The following is a 21,849-nucleotide window of genomic DNA, read 5'->3' on the forward strand; positions in this document are numbered from 1 at the left end:
TTTATGGGCACATTAACAACGTCTGGAAAATCAGCATCGTCACTCCTGTGAGCAGAGTTTTGCTATTGCTTCACTTCATACTCGCTTGGCACTCCCGCAGGACATCTTTAAAAGGGACAGTCCCACATTAGTTGCTGTGAAGGGAAGCCTTTCTGCATATCAGGAGCTAATAGTGGGAGCTGCCCGGGTTTGCAGACAGAAGGGCATCACAGGCCCCCTTGCACTTTGCCCTGGCTTGTGAGCGTGCATGCGTGCAGCTGCACAGATGCAGAGATCGCTTCCACCCTCGACAGCGTCAGCCACATCCCAGGCTCCAAAACTTCACTCTGGCTGGTGGTCCAATGCCTCAAATGCCACCCTAGGAGGCCCACTCATTTGATTTAGGTCCTGCCTGTTTAGTGACCTCAAACTGAAAAGTTTAATTACTCAATGACCCCAATAACCAACCAAGCTCAGAAGCCTAAGATTTGAGAGAAGGTGCCCCGAGGTCAAAAGAGCTTGAAGTATAAAGAAGGCTTAGGAGGTAGAGGGAGCAGAAACAGGCCTAAGTTACTGCTCGGGGTATAGAAAGAGAAGGCCCTTAATGGTCAGCACCGTGTAGGTCAATATTAAGGCTTTTAAAATATCATTAACAGTGAAAAACAACTGAAATTGGCATTCTGGGAACCAAACCTTCAAAATGTGACTTCTCATAAAGAAAATGAGACTACCTTCTGAGTTTCCTTTTTTCTATACAGGATTTTAAATATGCTTTAACCAGAGAAATATTCACTTAATATTAATAAGAACATTCTAATGGGTACAGTAGAATGATCTTTCAATTGAAATACTGCTTCAACAGGTTTTTCCTAATGGAGGGACCTAGCGTTTACATGCAGCTGGTTCACTGAATTCACGGATTTTTCCATTCTTTTATAACCATTAAAGTGCATACAAGAAAACAAAAGGATTTATAAAGATACATTCATGGTTTTGTTACTGTCATTTATTTCTGGATCATGCACAAAGACAATTCCATTAGTACATTTATTATATTATCCATTTCAGTGCTTATAATAATATGGTCATGTTAACTTGGACATTGGAAATGTAGAAAGATAGTATTCATTGCTATTAGTGCGCTATCTGAAGTGAGACTCCAGGTGACTTATTTGCAATTAGGATTCAGACAAATGTCCATGTTTCTAAATACCACACAAAACTGGGAGACCTGGCAGGAACTGAGTAAGAAAGATACTAAGGCAGGACAAAATCCTGTCTTCAAACAATACTATGACTGCAGTAAAGGAGAAGCTGATCTGAACCATAGGTTTTTGCATGCTGCCCTGCCTGAATACATTTCACAAACTCAAGACAGACCCTCAAGCCTTTCACGGTTCTCCCTTTCTGGGGAAAGGCCAACAACAGCATCTCCTTTTGCGGCAAGGAGACAACACAAGACTAGTTGTCTGCAGGCCTGGGCTGGAGCCCCTGTGACCTCGCTTGATCTCTGTGTGTCTATTTTCTTGATTCTACCAATTAGTTTGATCTGGATTGCGTGCCCCTGTGACCTCGCTTGATCTCCCTGTGTCTATTTTCTTGATTCTACAAATTAGTTTGATCGGAACCATCCCTGGTGCTAACTTCCTCTCAGGAAACTGGAGGCTGGAAGAGCGCATCAGGGGAGACAGTGGTTCTGCCGGAGCGATGCCTACAGCATTACCACCTGAGAATTTTGAAGAAATGTACATTTGGGGCCCACGCAGGTCTACAGAATCTCTGTTTTAAGAAGCAAGTTCCCCAGGTGATTCTGATGCACACAACACAGGACGAGAACCACTGGATTAGACCATCTACATTTAAGAATATTCATAGTTCCAAAAACAAGGCAAATTAAATAAATCTAAACTCTGTCATTAGACTCAGGTTGTCAGCCACGCATTACTTTTCAGAAGTATGGCACTGAAGGCATCTCACTTGTTCTTTGAAAATCCTGAAAAGAAATAGACAACAGGGATAACATTTAGGGCAGTTTTATCTACTAAGAGCCAATTACATTTAGCTTTACCCCTATTTAGGAAAGTTAGGATTTTAAATTATTTTTCCAAAGCTGTTTATTAAGGAAAGTATCATTTCCTAACTATAAAGGCTTTCTCTTCCACCTTGTGAATAATTATTTAATAAAAGGCATATTCAGTTTTATAGCATATACTAAAAGATGAACTTCATCGATATGAAATATTACAGTAAGGGATTTTTAAACTGCCAACATAATAAATTCAAGCTTTGAGTTATTCTTCACATTACAGTAACTGTAATTGCTTCTCATACATGGATACCTTGGGTTTCAATTTTTAGTTTTATAAGAAGCAAGAAAAATTTACATACAGACACAGTGGCTCCAATCCACTCTCTGAAAAAAATTATAATTAAATATCTAATTATTTTATATATGAAGTATATAAATAAAAAATAAATTACTTTACTAATTATTGGATTATTAAATAAATAAGGTTTGACCTTACAAAGTATCCTCATCTTTCCCACATTAGCTCACCACACAGTAAGAGGATTGGCAATCCTCACAATCCAGTCTGTATTTTCTGAGATTCATAAGAATTAGGTTCCTAAGAGAAAAAGAGCTCAATTGCCCCATGCTAGGTGTTTAAACATGGCTCCTAGGACACCAGAAATAAGCTATACCATGGATAAAATGCCTCAAATAAACACAGTGAAAATCACTGATTTGGAAAAGGCAAAAACATGAAATACACTTTTATCTTTTCTTTTCCGTTATTACAGGTTTTTAAAAAAGACCTAAAAGAATTGTAACCAGGAATAAGCAAAGACAATGTACCAAAAGTGAAGCATGTGAGTCCTGGCAAGAATCCATGAATGAGGTATCTCCTTTGGGTTTGTGTTATTATAACAGAAACTTAGTTCTTAGGACACTTATCCAGAGTTGCTGAACTAGTTTTATTTTATTTGAAGACAAAATCATTCCTGCAGCAGGGCAGCTTAAACCCGCAAAGATGTCACTACAAGAAATGGTCTACCACATTGCGGTCACCTAGACTCAGACACCAGGGTCGGCACGCTCTAGGTGAACTCCCTTCAGTAAATCTAACAGCATCACACAACTCAGGGAACGCTAAATATGCTTAATACAGAGACACACACTTAACACTGGATCACACTCTCACTGCATCTTTAAAGCTTAACTGACTATAGTGATAAATTTCAGGTACACCCACGAGACACAGTTTTAGAGAAGAGAGCTGTTCAAATGTATCTTCTACAATAGGTACAGTTTCACGTATACCATAAAAACTTAACACCGGTGAATTCGGCCTTTTTTTCTTTTCACAAGTTTTTATCAGTGTGTTCAGATGTTGGATTTTTATAATAGCCTCACAAAGATTCCACAAACCAAATAATCTGGGCTGGTTAAAAAGGATGACGAAATGAATCCAATATTTAATACAGCTTTTATTTGTTTAATTTGGTAAATGGAGACTGTAATGGTTTCAAGGCAAACTCTGGGTGATTTCAGTCGCAACTCCACAGTTAACATGATTCTGAAGAACAGTCTTATCTTCAATGTCTAACCACACTACACAGTCACAGCTAGAGAAATCCATGTACATATATATTAGTTTTCAACAACTCGGGATTTTCAACCACTCTAGAATTCAGATTTTATATTCTCACACACTTTAAAATTTACCCCTTTGATGCAGGATATAACCATTAAAGATAAAAATTCATGCAGTGATACTCAGGTTTTTAAAAACAGGTAAATCCAGTATTTGATCATTCAGTGCGGTATCAAGTGCACCGAATATCTGAAATAAAACAAGTGCCAATGTTATCATGAATTAATAACATATTTATTGTCTTGAAACCAAACAGGCCCAAGTTACTTTTTGTCTTTCTCGAGTTAGCTATTTAACTCTTTTCTCTCAAACTTCCTGTGTAAGAAAACCCAAGATATTTCATTTCTTTTTTCAGTTAACAAGAGATGGTAGAAGGCTTAAGGTAGGTATGTTCTTGATAATTCGGAGTCAGAAAGTGCTTCTTCTTGAGCAGAAGGTTCGTAATCTCCTGCGTTTTCTGCCAATTCAGTATCTAAGTCGTCATTACTTTCTGCACTGTAATCCACTTCTTCAAGGAATCGAGGCTCATCTTCATCCAAGACGTAAGTGGTAGGGCTGTGGCCAGAGCACATAGAGCACATGAGACTGCATTAGATCCTAAGGTTCTAACATAAGGTTATTTGACCATATTGGGTTAATTTTGATTTCAATATAATGTAAGAGTTTGCATTAGCTTTAAAGATGTTATCCAAATGAACAAGTTAAAAGATTTGTAATAGCTGAAACCATAAAGGGTGAAATGCTAAGTATTAATTATATTAAAAGACTGTCACTCTCCACTCTATAGTTAGATAGCTACAAAAAACAAGAAACTCTCCCATGAGGTTGCCTTTTTAAAAGACTTCATCAATTTGTAGGGTTAAAAGTTCTGTTTTAATCACTGAAAAGAAACAGACCATTTCAATAAACTTTATCGTATAATTCATCCATTATAAGAAACTGTGGTATTTAAACACTGAAACCACTTATTCTAAGTCTATACAATGATTATTTGCCATAAAAACGGCCCATGCACTCACCCATCCGGTTTCCATTGGTCAAGAATAAAAATGAAAAACAAGTGAATGCTCACACCCAGATTAATTACTTTCCCTTGAGACACAGAATAAGACATTTGCTTAAAAGCACTAAGTGCTTCTGAATATTTCATTAGGTAGGTTGTTTGGGATAAAGACAACCTTTCCACTAGGGTAAAATATTCTTTCCTCTTCAAAAAATCACAGTATTCGGATTTCTCCCCATCTGGGAGATTTTCTACACACATGTGTGCACATGCCCACACACACAGTGTTATCAAAGAAACACTATAGAAGCATTTCAATGTCCCCATTTTGTGACCCAAACTATCTTAATTTCACACAGATGTCTGTTTATATCCCACCTGCTTCCAAACAGGATTTCCCACCATGGGTGCAATTAAAAGCCATAAAATCAGACAATAAAAAGGGAACAATAATCTGTTAAAATGAACAGAGAAGCAAATGTCATTAGGCAGCTCGCATGAAAGAAGTCCTGCGCTGAATATTAAATTCGGTTCAGATATCTAGAAGTTCAGGCAGGAAAGACAAGTTAATGGATTATGTGGTTCTCATTTTCTGAAATGAGAAAGCAAAACTCATCTGGTAAGATTATCTTTTTTCCTAAAGTTGTTTTTCTCCCGCTCATTAAAAATAGATTGCGAAACCACCTTGTTCTTATATAGCAAACTTCTTAAAAAGTTCAGAGCTTGCACTATGATGCAGCAGTCCTGATAAGCCAGCTGAGTGGCCCGAAGGACGATGTGAGACTTTACAACCTATCACGCACAAGAACTATTCCACCGCATTCAATTATGCAACTAAAATATTTATCATGAAACTGTTAGGTCTTTAGAAAAAGTGTTAGATTAAAAGGCAAAAAAAAAATTTGCCCCTTCAAACGACCATTATTCTCTTTCTTTCTTTTGAAAAACAATAATTCATTCCTCCCTGAGTTTGGTGATTCACATTCCCAGGGTGTCCCAGGTGAATCACAGCATCCATGGAAGACACTTAGAAAAGATGGAGGCTTCAGCTAAAGCAAAGGATGCAGGAAAGAAGTGAGGAGAGAAACCTGCTTACTTTCCTCCTGGAGACTGTCCTAACAAGAAGAAACGACCATGGAAATGCAAGGGAGGAGGCAGGTTTGCTCAAAAGCCATGTACTCTGCTGGTACAGGGGCTGAGAACACCAACCAGGACTGTAGAGGCTGGCTCCATGGTGATGAGGCACTGTGACCAGAGCAGTGTAGTTACCTGCAGCATTGCGAGGTCTCCCAATGTCTAGGAAGAGCACAAAATCCATGCAGTGGGTGGGTGGGCAAGCATCGTTCAGGAAGTCTATGGAACACAGAATTCCGATGCACCCCTGAACCCCCATACCGTCACCAAGGAAAACAGACTGGCATAAAGGAAGCTGGTTACAGGAAGCCCAGCCACTACACTAGGGTCAGAGCAAGGACCTAATTCTACATGGGTAGCTGAACACTAGAATATTAATCAATCTGAACTAAGAGAAAGGGTTTAAAGGAAAAGTCTACTCTTACAAACTGAGGAAACAGAGGAAGTATGATTTTGAAGTAACAAAAATGCCTAAGATCAAGCCAAAAAAAGCTCCTAGACATCAAGGAGCCTTGGAGCAATCAGATGCTGATTAGCATTTTTTTAAGGCTGAAAAGCATAACCTGGAAAACAAAGCTCCTGGAAATTTCAAATAAATCCCGTAATAAGGAATGTTCAGAAAATAATGTGAGCCTGTTAATTCCCGGTCTTGGCTCCTTCATATGCTGACTGTGACATAAATTTCATCCGTGTTCTGGCATCCCCCATCCCGATACCCCGGAGCGGGTGGGTTTCACACTCTAATTCCATTCCTGTAACTCAAACTTTGACGCCTGTTTCTGCAGGTCCTAACAAAGTCGCGTTCCTGGCCTCTGCTTCGTTAAGGTCTACACTCTGGCTGAAATATAGAGTCCATCCAGCAGTGGTGAAGGGCTATCAGTGCTCTTGATGAGCAAGGAGTAGGCTTAGGGGTTAAAGAACTGGGGGACTCTCGAGACGAAGGGAACAGGAGGAGACGACAACCTCTGTCACTCCCGAGAGCAGCCTTCCGACTGGTATTCCAGTTGTCACTCTCCAGCCCATTGTTTGTAGATCTCTCTGTTGCACTTAATTGGTAGGAATGCCAACACTCCTCTCCTCTGTCGTGCTTCATTCCCCTCTGTCCCTCCTCCCTGCTGATCAAGTGCTCTTCATCCTCCGTATAAAAATGCTCTCTTGGCCAACTGTTCTCATAAGCATGCCCTCTTTGAGTAAACTCACACATTTTAATTTGCATTCCGATCATTTCCACATCCAAATTTCTAGCCCTGACTTCGCCCCTGAACTTGCACTGTGCATACCAGGCATGGCTATCTCACATGTACCTCAAGTGTATGCTCACAATGGAACTCACCAGTCTCCCTACCAAGCCTGTGCCACTTGTCCTAGTCCCCAAATCATCCACTCAGTGAGTCGTAAAACCACACTTCTCAGCAAGCAAGTCCTGCCAGTCAATCTCTGAACCACTTCTTGCCTCACGTTTTACATGACAAACCTTCACGGACATTCCTTCCTCTGTTTAGGACACACTTCCCACCTTCTTTCTCCCAACGACTCACATTTCTTTCAAACTGCAGCTCAGGCTCATCTTTAGATGTTCTTCCTTTATGAAAGCCCACCTTGGGATAAGTGCCCTTTCTCTGTATTCCCTTTGTACCCTGCACATTCTGTCCGATCACTTCTGGTATGTAGGTGAAACCACTGACTTGTGGGTCTGTCTCCTAAGCACTTTAAGATCAGGAACTGTGACTTACTCATCTTAGTACCTCCTGTCAGCTCCCGAAAGTGCTTGATACATTGTAGGCCATAAACAAATGTTTGCTGAACTCTTTATAAGAAGCCACGGAGCCAATGAGACCATCGATTTTTATATTACCCCATCTCACTGATTATACTTTAGTAAAAAAACTTAAGGCTCAAGACCAATCACAGCAATTCAGCTTTGCTTTTATTAATAATTCCAACATATGTTTTGAACAATTCATGATTTAGGAAGGGCTTTCCTATACATTATCTCACAATAGCCTTCAGATAAGAAGAGAAAGACTTGAAGGTAATTTGCCCTAGAGTTATAAAATAAATAATCCCTTGACATCAACAGAAAGGAATTCAAGTAATAATTCAATCACAAAAAGAAACTCTAATCAGTACTTAATTATTTCCTGTCACTATTACTTTTTTCCCACCACGACTTTCTTGTTCCCCTAATTTTCTTCATTTAAGTTGACTCCCGTTGCCTGTTTCTGCTTCATTCTCCAATAAATGGCCTCTGTTCACCTACCCTAACATCCTTCTACTCTGGATTTTAATCAATAAGAAACATTTGATTCTAAAAGAGAATAGCATTTTTAGTCCCAAACCAAATCTTCCTCATGCCGCTTCAGGAAAAATACCAAAATCTTCACCCATATGACTTTCTCACAGGATGAATCTGTTGAAATTCTCTGCTGTAGGGTGTCATTGAGATGCAGAAAAGGTTTAAAATTCCAACTGATTTCTAAAGATAACAAAAAATTCTGCTTTATTCAGATTTAGAAAGTGTTCTGGCTATCCTTGTGTTAAACTATTAAGCATACACAAAATTAAACCTAAGAAATTCACCATCCCCCTCAGTGTGTGCCCAACTACTTGCATGAGAGCTGACTTGACATCTGAGACACCAGAAGGCAGATCTTCAGCTCTGTTCCCTATACAAGCATGAAAGAACCAAAACACTGTTTATGGAGTCAGAAATTCTGGGTCTGTGCCTCTCCTCTTCTACTAACCAGCTGCATGACCTTGAGCAAGTCATGTCCTTGGTTTCCAACACCGGTTTTTCTCTACTGTACAAGCAGAGATCACAATACCAGACCTACTACCTCACAAATTGTTGTAGTAAAGTGGGAAAGCATTTATAAATTCTTAGGTTAGACAAATATAAAATGTTATTATGAAATTAATAAAATCTGTTAAAAAAAAGTTAATCAATCTTTGTTAATTCCTACAGAGCCCAGGCGATGGGCTGCCGCCAAGCCACTGACTAAAACCACTGCCTTACTCTTGTGACTCAGAATCCTACCTTAACCTTGTCCTCTTCAACAGTTTTGAGACTAACCTACTGTTTTTAGACAGCACAATGAACATATCCTAGGGGAGAAAGTCTGAAATTGATACACAAACAGAAAAATATTCCATTGTCCAAATTACCAATTTGTGACTTGCCAATTATGTCTTTCTTGTATTCAAATATCAGGTCTCAGGTGAAAGAAAAATCTCTATCTGCCTAAATATTAGAGAATGTTCCATTTATATAATTTGATTCTTAGCTCATAAGAGATTCGGCATCTACTAAATATCACAAAGCAAACAAAATTATCCATAGAAAATACAAGTAACAATTTTTGTCGGTCTTAACTGACCACAGTGTATACATAAGTATTTGCACATTCCTGCACACGTGCATATCCACACACAGAGTTAGAATTTCTAATAAGAGGATATCTATTTGGGGGAAAAAAAAAGTAAAGAAAGTTGTTAATTTACTGATACTTCATTGGAAAATAATATATAACTAAGCTGCCTTCAAAAAAATAGTAATGAAGTCACTAACCTCCAACTTACTTTACTATTGATCTAGAAACACTTCTTATACGTAATGAAAGTGGTAAACAGTTAAGCTTCCCAATAATTCGGACAGCTTCAAAGGCTGAAGCCATTCCTTTTTAGCAATTCTGCTTAGTTCCTTGGAAGATACAAGATACAACGAAAGTACAGGGGAATTCTGGGTTAGACGTGGGCACGATTCCTGGTTTTGTGAAGAATTACCACATGGATGATCTTGGGTCAGTTCATCTCTGAGTCTGGGTTTACACACATATGAAAAAGGGTTACATTATCATCTGTCTCTGTTCATTCTCAATAGAACATGAAAATCTCAGAGATAATAATTGAACTTAACAGAAACTCAAAATGGGCATGTGCATTGAGGGTCCCAAGGCCACCCCAGGTTTGGTGACATGCTAGCAAGATTTACAGGATTCAACACGCAGTTGTATTAACAGCTATGACTTATTACAGTGAAAGGATACAAAGCAAAATCAACCAAGAGAAAAGGTGCGTGGGGCAAAGTCCAGAGGGAACCAAGGCCAGGCAAGGGCAGCTGCTAAGAGGCAGAGAAGTCATCAGAGCTTTCAGCAATTTCAAAGGATTGGTGGCAAAAATTGGAGTTCAGAGCTGCCAAGTTTCCTGAAAGAAGGGAGTTGCAGAGATATGACCCCAACAGTTTTCCCCTGGAGGCATGTGACAAATTCTTTAAATACATAGTGCAAGAGGCTGAAAAGCAAAGCAGAAAGCAGCAAAACAAACAGAACACAAACAATAGAATTGAGGGCTGTCTTGAGGTGCCTCCTTGAGGCAAAGAGAAGCCCTAGGCCACCAATCGTGACCTTCGGAGGGCAGGGAGGGGACAGGTGAACCCAGGGAGAACAAGCTTCCCAATTTCTGCAAACCTACCTCAAGTCTGCTCAGTCCCTGGCCAGACTACTCTACACCTGCCAGAGGACAGAATGAAGCCTCTTTGAAGAAATATGTATTCTTCCTTGTTCTGATATGCCATATTCTTACTTTGAAGTCTCAAATAGGCACTTATTGAGAGGAATAACCATTCTTCCAAGAGGTTACTGAGAATATAGCACATAAATATGAATAAATATCTACAATCATCAAATTCCTTGTACAGCTGTCTTAGAGACTAACAATAACTAACTTGATACTTATCTGGATCTCAATGATAAGGATCATTTCCTTCTCCTACAATAAGCCTGAAAGCTTTCATTATAATCAAATCTGCCCTGGGGTCCTGAAGTGTTCATGTAAGTCTCCATTTTGTTTTTCTAGATGATTTTAGGCTCCTCTGTACTTGTGGGTACAAGAGCATTTCACAAAAACACAAATGGTTCACTTTTAGTTATAAGCAACTATGATTTCAAGTGGACTAGGAGTTGTGATATGACCCTTCAATTATATGGCATGATTTATCTGCCTAGAAAATATTCTTTAAAAAAATTTTTTTATGTTTATTTATTTTTGAGAGTGAGAGAGACAGAGCACAAGCCAGGGAGGGGCAGAGAGAGGGGGAGACACAATCAGAAGCAGGCTCCAGGCTATGAGTTGTCAGTACAGAGCCCGATGCGGGGCTCGAACCCATGGATCATGAGATCATGACCTGAGCCAAAATCAAGAGTTGGACACTTAATCGACTGGAGCCACCCAGGCACCCTTGCCTAGAAAACATTTTAATGCAATTATAGCTGTAGGAATTTTCTACATGGTTGCAATAAATGTCTGTCAGAAATGCACAACAGCCTCAAGCATGTGCATCACAGCCATTGAAAAGGAATTTTTTTTAAGGATTAGCTTGATTAAATAATAAACTGTACATAAAAAACAGAGCAAACACACATTAGGGGCGACTGGGTGGCTCAGTCAGTTGAACATCCAACTCTTGATTTCAGCTCATGATCCCAGGGTTGTGGGATTGAGCCCCATGTCAGGCTCCACGCTGAGCATGGAGCCTGCTTCAGATTCATTCTTTCTCTCTCTCTGTGCCCCTATCCCCCGCTCCTACTGTCTCTCTCTAAAATTAAAAAAAAAATTTTTAAGCACATCAATATGAGTAAGCTTTACTACATTACTAGGTATTAGATACTGCCATTAACATGTGGCCACAAATGATCTGTACTGACAGATTCTCTCTGTGACCAAGCTTGAGTCCAGCTGCTCTCAGTCCTCTTTCAGACTAGGTCCTGACCTTGGGATCTGTCCTCAGTCAGGGGCTCTGCCTGCTTAGCCTAGCTGTAGCAAAAATCTTGCTGAGTCAGTTTATCGAAATCCCCACTCTCTGTATCTCATCAGCCTGGCCTGCTTTCAGCAAAAACTCCGTCAAGTAGGTTTAGCCAGAATCTCCCTTACCTGGGATGGTTTCTCTTAGTCGCTTTCCAACTGCCAATCCCCTACTCTACTCCCTGGCTATAAGTCACTAGTGTTCCTCACTGTATTCACAACTGAGCCCAATCTCCCTCCCAAAGTACAAAGCCCCCTTGTTAGCAATCCTCCTGAGTAGTCTGCTTTCCTGTTCTGTGAAGTGTCACAAATAATTTTCTCTTTAACAGTATTAATTTTCTCAGAAGAAAAAGGTCCTACATATTTACAAATAAACACTAGCTTCACACGAAGAAAGCACAGAAAATACATAGGTTAGTATTTCATTCATGTGTTAATAGTCTGCAGCAATGAGTATCTTTGTACTACACCTGACCAATAACTTCCCGCCAGTCCCTCTGATATTGCTAGGGGCAGGGATAGAGCCTTTAACCACAAAACGTTATACTGTTAACTCATTTACAGACCTGTACTCATTCCCTATACTTTATTAGAAGTCAGGTACTCTATCAAAACACATCAAATTAGATTTTTAAAAAAGCATTAACATAAAGTAGAACAAATGCTAAGCATATTTTAAAGGTTTTCTCCAGCTTAAGTCCTATTTATTTTTATTAGTTGCATTAAGAACAATTTCTCACCCCATTTTCTAATGTTCATGCTGTACACACAAATACAAATTAAGTACTGATACATGCTACACCACAGATAGAGATTGAAAACAAGCTAACTGAAGAAGTCAGACATAAAAGGTCACACACTACATGGTTCCATTTATTTGAAATATCCAGAACAGGTGAATCCACAGAGACAGAAAGCACACGAGTGATTGTCAGGGGATGGAAATGACTGCTTAAGGGTATGAAGGTCTCCTTTGGGGGTGATATACGCATTTTGGAACTAGACAGAGTTCCCAGAACTAGAACTGATAGTTGTACGATATTGTGAACATATTATTATTCACTTCATTAATTTTCACTTTAAAATGGTTGATTTTATGCTGTGTGACTCCATCTCAAGAAAGACAGAAATAAAGGAAAAGAAAAGAAAAAAAAGAAAAAGACATCCAAACACTATCTGATTATAAGAGACTAATTAGGCCTCATTTAAACATGAGCATATGTTTTTATTATAAAATATTGTCCAGAATTTGGTATTTTTCAGCTTTCCTGTAATGTTTTAAATATACTCAAACTTCAAATACTTCTTCTATATATCTAATATCCTGAAATGTAGTCCCCATCACCATAATCTGATGAGAAGCACTGTTAAATGTTGTATCAATTCTCAAATCCTTTAAATGAGAGTCACTGAGAGGACTGTTTTAATAGTTTAGGTGACAGGTAAAATAGAAACACTTTTGCTAAGTACAAAAATACTACATAGCTATAAGCTTTTATTTTATTTTTATTATCCATGTATTTTTGACAGAGGAAGACAGAGACACAGTACAAGTGGGGGAGTGACAGACAGAGACACACACAGAATCCGAAGGCGGCTCCAGGCTCCGAGCTGTCAGCACAGAGCCCAATGCGGGGCTCGAACTCGCGAGCCGTGAGATCATGACCTGAACTGAAGTCGGATGCTTAACCGACTGAGCCACCCAGGTGCCCCAATAGCTGTAAGCTTTTAAATGAGCTCAACCAATATTCCCAGCTTAGACCTAAAAGAAACACACCCCCCTAAGAAAGATATAATGTAGACTCAGTGTTACATCAGATGAAATTTTTATTATACAACAAATACAATCGGGGATAGTTAAAATGTTTTATGTGTGTAATTTCCAATGAATGCCCTGGGAATAAAAAACACGATTAATTTTCAACCGCAGGCTTCACTGAAAAGGAAGTTCTAGAAGTTCTGGTAACTACAGTGAATCTCAAGAGCAACTAAGAGGACTGTAAAAGAATAACTTCTTTTCTAAAGGACAGTCCACAGGAAAAAGAAAACCAAAGAGGGAGTAAAAGCAAAGAAGAGATCTCAACGAAGTGTTGGCAGATGGAGGCAGATGGATGAAGTGAAAGGGCCTGGGTTCCAACTTGCACTTTGCTCAAGTCCATAGGACAGGGGAAGCCAACAGGGATGCGCGGATTTGCATTACAAAAGCTGCAGCAAAGCTGAGAAACTGGAGATACTGGTGTTCAGGGTGCAACTGAAAAGAATAATTGATTTAAAGTCTTTATAAAGAGCAATTAGACCTTCAGATCACCTTCCTCAAGCTATTCCCTCTTTCAGAGAGATGGAAAGATGACTTTCCAAAGAGTTTTGTCACAGAGGCTATTCTGTTAGGGCCAAAACACAGAAATGGGGGTCTGGAGAGTAAGAGAAAGTCTGCTCAAAAGCAAGTCCGAGTGGCCCCCCAGGTTACTGGCTACTGAACTTATGCCCCAGGGTAACATTTCTCAATTTTTCGTAAATCATCTCCCCAACCCTCCGCAAAGAGGTTTTTTAGAGTTTTTTTTCTAATCCCCCTAATTAACTACAATTAGAAATTAAAAAGATAAATTTCACATCAGATTAGACCCAGCTAAAGACAGCATGGGTGAATTAAAGGTTGGTTAGAAAAAAACACCTAGCTCTGAGTCAGCAGGACTTGTGCCCAAGCATGTATCTGTGTGTGTGTGTGTGTGTGTGTGTGTGTGTATTCATATGTATATGTGTGCAAAGGTATATATATGCATGTATGTATGCATGTATATAGGTGTGTGTGTGTGTGTGTGTGTGTGTGTGTGTGTGTGTGTGTATGGTGTGTTGAGCACAGAGGGAGCAGGCAAAACTGCCCATCTCCCAGTCCTCCCCTGAAAAAGTTTCAGTGTATATTTTAAAAGCTGCAGCCTTGGGGCGCCTGGGTGGCGCAGTCGGTTAAGCGTCCGACTTCAGCCAGGTCACGATCTCGCGGTCCGTGAGTTCGAGCCCCGCGTCGGGCTCTGGGCTGATGGCTCAGAGCTTGGAGCCTGTTTCCGATTCTGTGTCTCCCTCTCTCTCTGCCCCTCCCCCGTTCATGCTCTGTCTCTCTCTGTCCCAAAAATAAATAAACGTTGAAAAAAAAAAAAAAAAATTAAAAAAAAAAAAAAAAAAAAAAAAAAAAAAAAAAGCTGCAGCCTAAGGACCAGACTTCTAACTTGGCAGGCACTGTGGGTTGTCATCCTCTTCAGAGACTGGGGAACCCAGCACATACATATCCTGCTTTCTCCCCTCAGGGGGCTCCAATAATCAAAGCAAGTCCCCCATACGGCCCTGAAAGGAGCTTGTACACACATCTGGCCCTCAGCTTTTGTGGCTGCCGCTGAAGAGACAGACCTGAGGATGCCCTGCCCCTAGGAGCCAACAGGACTTGCATTCATTAGTCCCATCCTATGGTAGCAAGCAAGGAAAACAGCTCTGACCAGGCACAGAGGCACCTCCTGCAGCTTTATCCTCAGGCTAGCACAGAGGGAATAGGCAAAAATGCCCATCTCCCAGTTTTTCTCTGGAAGGGGCTTAACCACATATTTTCTCAGCTGCTGCTAGAGGGTCCAGTTCCTAATCATCCTGCATCTATGTGCTGACTATGATCCTCCTTTTTGGGATACTACCATGACCTGGCACCTTCAACTACTGGGAGCGACTGAGAACAAAAAAAGAGGCTTGGGCAATCACAAAACTCTGAGAGACAACTAGGAGCTCAAGCCAGGCTGATCAAGGAGGTTCGTCTATTACACAAGAGCATTCTGTCAAGACTGGGAGAGACGGCTAGGTTCATCTAATGTGCAGGAACCAAAACAGACAAGTCACTGAAAATGAACAGAGGAATATATTCCAAACAAAAGAACAAAATAAATACCTAGAAACAGATCTCAAAGAATGTAAGTAAGTGATTTAACTAATACAGAATTCAAAATAACAGTCATAACAATTTTCACCAAAGTCAAGAGAAGAATGAATGAACAAAGTGAGAATTTCAACAGAGACAGAAAATATAAAAACGTGCTGAAAAGAAATTACAAAACTGAAGGATACAATAACTGAACTGAAAAATTCAATAGAGGATTCAACAGCAGACTGGATCAAATAGAAGAAAGAATCAGTGAACTTGAAAAGGGCAGTGGATGGTTCAATATCCACAAAACAATTAACGTGATTCATCACATCAATAAAAGAAAGGACAAGAACCATATGATCCTCTCAGTAGATGCAGAGAAAGCATTTGACAAAATACAGCATCCTTTCTTGAACAAAATCTTCAAGAAAGTAGGGACAGTAGAGCATACCTCGAGATCATAAAAGCCATATATGAACGACCCAATGCTAATATCATCCTCAACGGGGAAAAACTGAGAGCTTTCCCCCTAAGGTCAGGAACAAGACAGGGATGTCCACTCTCGCCACTGTTATTCAACATAGTATTGGAAGTCTTAGCCTCTGCAATCAGACAACACAAAGAAATAAAAGGCATCCAAATTGGCCAGGAGGAGGTCAAACTTTCACTCTTCACTCTATATGGAAAATCCAAAAGATTCCACCAAAGAACTGATAGACTTGATTCACGAATTCAGCAAAGTTGCAGGATATAAAATCAATGCATAGAAATCGGTTGCATTCCTATACACCAACAATGAAGCAACAGAAAGAGAAATCAAGGAACCAATCCCATTTACAGTTGCACAAAAAACCCATAAAATACCTAGGAATAAATCTAACCAAAGAGGTAAAAAATCTATACACTGAAAACTATACAAAGCTTATGAAAGAAATTGAAGAAGACACCAAAAAATGGAAAAAGATTCCATGCTCCTGGATAGGAAGAACAAATATTGTTAAAATGTCAATACTACCCAAAGCAATCTACATATTCAATGCAATCCCTATCAAAGTAACACCAGCATTCTTTACCGAGCTAGAACAAATAATCCTAAAATTTGTATGGAACCAGAAAAGACCCCAAATAGCCAAAGCAATCTTGAAAAAGAAAACCAAAGCAGGAGGCATCATAATCCCAGACTTCAAACTATACTACAAAGCTGTAATCATCAAGACAGTATGGTACTGGCACAAGAACAGACACTCAGATCAATGGAACAGAATAGAGAACCCACAAATGGACCCACAAACGTATGGCCAACTAATCTTGGACAAAGCAGGAAAGAATATCCAATGGAATAATGACAGTCTCTTCAGCAAGTGGTGCTGGGAAAACTGGACAGTGACATGCAGAAGAATGAACCTGGACCACTTTCTTACACCATACACAAAAATAAACTCAAAGTGGATGAAAGACCTCAATGTAAGACAGGAAGCCATCAAAATACTCAAGGAGAAAGCAGGCAAAAACCTCTTTGATCTTGCCCAAAGCAATTTCTTACTCAACACATCTCCGGAGGCAAGGGAAACAAAAGCAAAAATGAACCACTGGGACCTCATCAAAATAAAAAGCTTCTGCACAGCGAAGGAAACAATCAGCAAAACTAAAAGACAACCAACAGAATGGGAGAAGATATTTGCAAATGACATATCAGATAAAGGGTTAGTATCCAAAATCTATAAAGAACTTATCAAACTCAACACCCAAAAAACAAATAATCCAGTGAAGAAATGGGCGAAAGACATGAATAGACACTTCTCCAAGGAAGATATCCAGATGGCCAACCGACACGTGAAAAAATGCTCATCACTCATCATCAGGGAAATACAAATCAAAACCACAATGAGATACCATCTTACACCTGTCAGAATGGTGACATTAACAACTCAGGCAACAACAGATGTTGGTGAGGATGAGGAGAAAGAGGATCTCTTTTGCATTGTTGGTGGGAATGCAAGCTGGTGCAGCCACTCTGAAAAACAATATGGAGGTTCCTCATAAAACTAAAAATAGAACTACCCTATGACCCAGCAATTGCCCTACTAGGCATTTATCCACAGGATACAGGTGTGCTGTTTTGAAGGGTCACATGCACCCCCATGTTTACAGCAGCACTATCAACAATAGCCGAAGTATGGAAAGAGCCCAAATGTCCATCAATGGATGAATGGATAAAGAAAATGTGGTATATATATGCAATGGAGTATTACTCGGCAATCAAAAAGAATGAAATCTTGCCATTTGCAACTACGTGGATGGAACTAGAGGGTATTATTAAGCAAAATTAGTCTGAGAAAGACAAATATCATATGACTTCATCATATGAGGAATTTAAGATACAAAACAGATGAACATAAGGAAGGGAAGCAAAAATAATATAAAAACAGGGAGGGGGACAAAACATAAGAGACTCTTAAATACAGAGAACAAACTGAGGGTTGCTGGAGGAGTAGTGGGAGGAGGGATTGGCTAAATGGGTAAGGGACATTAAGCAATCTACTGAAATCACTGTTGCACCATATACTAACTAACTTGGATGTAAATTATAAAATTAATTAATTAATTAGATACTATCTAAGCACTGTTTTCCACATTGCTTATTTTTGGGTTAAAGGTAAACCAGTAAGATCACTAAAAATGCACTCAAAATATAAGGATATTTCATTACAGTCTCATCCAAACATCAATGTTAAAAGAATGAAGAATATTATTACAATTTGTAACAATTAAACATGTAAATAACTTAGATGTGTGAACTTAATTATATTAGTTCTAAAAATGCTTTTGGCTATCAACATCTCTGTCCCCTTCCTCTACTTAATTAATTTAATGAAGTCTAACATTATGCTACAACATAATGGAATGAAACAAGTGTGTCTTACCTCGTTACTTTGCAGTTCGATTCAATCAAGTCATTTTCAAAGTCAAGCAGGCTGGAAGGCAGATTATATTCCAATGGGGATGTCAGTCTTTTCAAACGCAGCAGACCAACACAAAATTTTGCTCCCATCTCTTCCAATTCTCGAGTACCAATCTGTAGACCCTAGAAATAAAGCAATTTCATACATATAAGTAGGACATTTGCTATCCTCTGGCTATGTCTTATTACAATTGCATATAAGAAATTTATAATTATATTAATAAAATTAAAGGCTTGGTACTTTGTAAGTACCTACAACTCAACAAGCACAATGTCTTAACAAGATTATTTTAGATCACAAAGGAAATGCTCTCAAAAAAACCATTTCTAAAATGTCTATTTCTCATTTACTACATGCAAACAATTTTCACCAACACAGTGGGAAAAAAAATAAACATTTTGTGGTTATGTTACTCTGGGGCTCATGTGTGAAATTACATTTTTGCAAGATATTGCTAGTATTTCTTGTAATCCACGACTTTGGATGCCAATGTTAAAATATTGTAGTGTCAAAATCAAGGCCTTAATTTGTAGACCTAAACATTACCTTATACTTTTTACTGTATGATAAAAGAAATTGGTAAGTAAAGGGGCGCCTGGGTGGCTCAGTCGGTTAAGTGTCCGACTTCGGCTCAGGTCATGATCTCGCCGTTCGTAAGTTTGAGCCCTGTGTCGAGCTCTGTGCTAACAGCTCGGAGCCTGGAACCTGCTTTGGATTCTGTGACTCCCTCTCTCGCTGCCCCTCCCCTGCTCACGGTCTGTCTCTCTCTGTCTCTCAATAATAAATGAACATTAAAAATTTAAAAAAAAATAAAAAGAAACTGGTAAGTAAAAAACCAACAAAAAAAAGGTACCTATGTAAAACAAACAAACAAACAAACAAACAAAAAGAATCAAACAGATCTAGGCCAATGAGGTAGCAGTAAAAGAAGTTCCTATGTTCCATGTCAATTAAGAATGCCTATTTCAAATCTGGTCTAGTGAGGGCAGAAGAAAATTTTACCCCAACTCTACCCTTTCTAACTGGAAGTTTCCCAATAAACAATATAAAGTTTATCAAAAGTTAAATGTTACCACATAAAATGATAAAAATGGCCATAAACCAAGACACTGCTTATCACTGAATTTTCAGATAAAAGTGAATCTCTAAAATAAGAGAATTCTCACACCAACAAAAGTTGCAGGTGCAAATGAGAGTACACATCATTTAGAGAAGTTACTTTAAAACAGTTTTTCAATGAACAGACTAAAAGCACACAGTAACTGAAGAAAACAAACCGTAAAAACTGTTACTAACCCCCCAAAGCACATTCCTTTATAATAACGATTGACTAACTGATTGCTTAGTTTACCCATGTCCAAACATTCCACGGAATGTGACCTGACTTTATTAGAACATTTATTTGCCTTCTTAATTAAAAAGCTTTAGAAAGGCATGGCTGTTTCTGAATTAGCTCACAGAAAATAAAAATAAAGACCATTTACAGCCTAAAATCTAGTAATATAAGAGCATTCCTGAGGTGAAGAGAATGGTTTCTTAAAATATCGTTAAACTCATATAACTTATTAGCTAACATTAACAAGTCTGAAAAGTATAACATTAGGTGTGTGGGGACATATGGGGTATTTGAGAATTCTGTATTTTCTACTCAATTCTGCTATGAATCTAAAACTGCTCTAAAAACCCTAAGTTTATTAACAATAACAAAAAAAGCTTTCATAAAAAGTATATGTTATCATCACAGCATTGAATTTTAGACATTAATAAAAAACTTGATTAGTAAGAGATACTTCTCTCCATAAGAGTTTTAAATTAACGTAGCTCTAGTAACTAAATTATATAAAAGAGAAATGAGCATTTACTAAGTATCCATTTTATTTTTTAAGTCTATAGATTTCTTTCTAAAAAATAACTTTTTAAAAAAGTGGTCTAAGATTTTAGATTTGAAAGTATATTTTAACTATTTTTTTAAATGTGGCTTTTTAAATGATCAAACTAATGTATCAAAATACAAATAGAATATTTGTGATTTTTTAAATGTTTATTCATTTTTGAGAGAGAAAGAGAGAGAGAGAGAGAGAGAGAGAGAGAGAGAGAGCGCGCGTGTGTGAATGGGGGAGGTGCAAGGAGACAGGGAGCATGGAATCCGAAGCAGGGTCAGGGCTCTGGGCTGTCAGCACAGAGCCCAACGCCGGGCTCAAACTCACGTACCCCGAGATCATGACCTAAGCCAAAGTCGGACGCTTAACTGACTGAGCCACCCAGGCGTCCCTACAAATAGAATATTTGTAAAAATTCAAAGAAAGTCTATCTGTAGAATCCAAATATAATAAGGAAACACCTTTGCTATATGCTACAGTTGATTTCAAGAGGCATGCAAGTCTCAGCTTCTCTACTTCTCTTCCAACCCACAGAGGGGAGCATCAAAAACATTGATGCTTTAAATTTTTTTTTTTTCTCAACGTTTTTATTTATTTTTGGGACAGAGAGAGACAGAGCATGAACGGGGGAGGGGCAGAGAGAGAGGGAGACACAGAATCGGAAACAGGCTCCAGGCTCTGAGCCATCAGCCCAGAGCCCGATGCGGGGCTCGAACCCACGGACCGCGAGATCGTGACCTGGCTGAAGTCGGACGCTTAACCGACTGCGCCACCCAGGCGCCCCAAAAACATTGAAGCTTTAAATTGCCTTCTCTTCTGACTGTGTAAGCATCTCTTTAAGAAGTTATCTACAGGGGCGCCTGGGTGGCGTCCGACTTCAGCCAGGTCACGATCTCGCGGTCCGCGAGTTCAAGCCCCGCGTCGGGCTCTGGGCTGATGGCTCAGAGCCTGGAGCCTGTTTCCGATTCTGTGTCTCCCTCTCTCTCTGCCCCTCCCCCGTTCATGCTCTGTCTCTCTCTGTCCCAAAAATAAATAAACGTTGAAAAAAAAAAATTTAAGAAGTTATCTACAGTCTGTTTCCATACATCATATAGCTTAAGGGTTTTTTTCCTAGAAGACACCTATTGTCTTATACAAAAGTGATTCATTCTTAAGCTTTTTTCCCATCCTACACACTTACAGAATATGAGACTCTTGCCAAAGCTGTCCATGACAGCAATGATTAGGGGATGGGGGTTGGGCTCTGGAGTGGCACTCAGGTACATTTTATCTTTTACCACCATCACATCCTTGGTAGATGAGAAGTCACTGTTTTACAGTATTTGAATTCAAAAGATACTACATTTTGGAAGAATAATATACTGTGGTCAACCTAAAATTTAGGGAAGTCACTCAACAGAAAGTACTGAAATTTCATTAAGTTCTACTCTACAAGGCCCCCAAAATTTGAATGTCAGTTGAAAAATCTACACAATTTCTTCTCAGTTGGATATAGACTGTAACAGTTATTACTTAGGCTCTCCAGTTAAACTTTTTT

At 39.1% G+C, this 21,849-nt stretch overlaps 1 protein-coding gene across 4 annotated transcripts in view; it reads right to left on the reverse strand.

Moving 5' to 3' along the window:
- Positions 1-967: 967 nt before the first annotated feature.
- Positions 968-21,849, reverse strand: part of AGTPBP1 (ATP/GTP binding carboxypeptidase 1) — a 165,562-nt gene continuing 144,680 nt past the window's right edge. For 2 of the 4 annotated variants that reach the window (XM_045469902.1, XM_045469901.1), the window contains exons 25-26: positions 18,394-18,554; positions 968-4,190 (exon numbers count right to left, since the gene is read on the reverse strand). In XM_045469902.1, the coding sequence (XP_045325858.1) occupies positions 4,013-4,190; positions 18,394-18,554 (339 nt within the window). In that variant the 3' untranslated portion in view covers positions 968-4,012. Of the gene's footprint in view, positions 4,191-7,677; positions 9,976-13,380; positions 13,823-18,393; positions 18,555-21,849 lie in introns of those variants that run through there. The other 2 variants (XM_045469904.1, XM_045469903.1) reach the window with 2 other exon arrangements.

The sequence above is a fragment of the Leopardus geoffroyi genome, chromosome D4 (genome assembly GCF_018350155.1).
Source record: "Leopardus geoffroyi isolate Oge1 chromosome D4, O.geoffroyi_Oge1_pat1.0, whole genome shotgun sequence".
NCBI lineage: Eukaryota > Metazoa > Chordata > Mammalia > Carnivora > Felidae > Leopardus > Leopardus geoffroyi.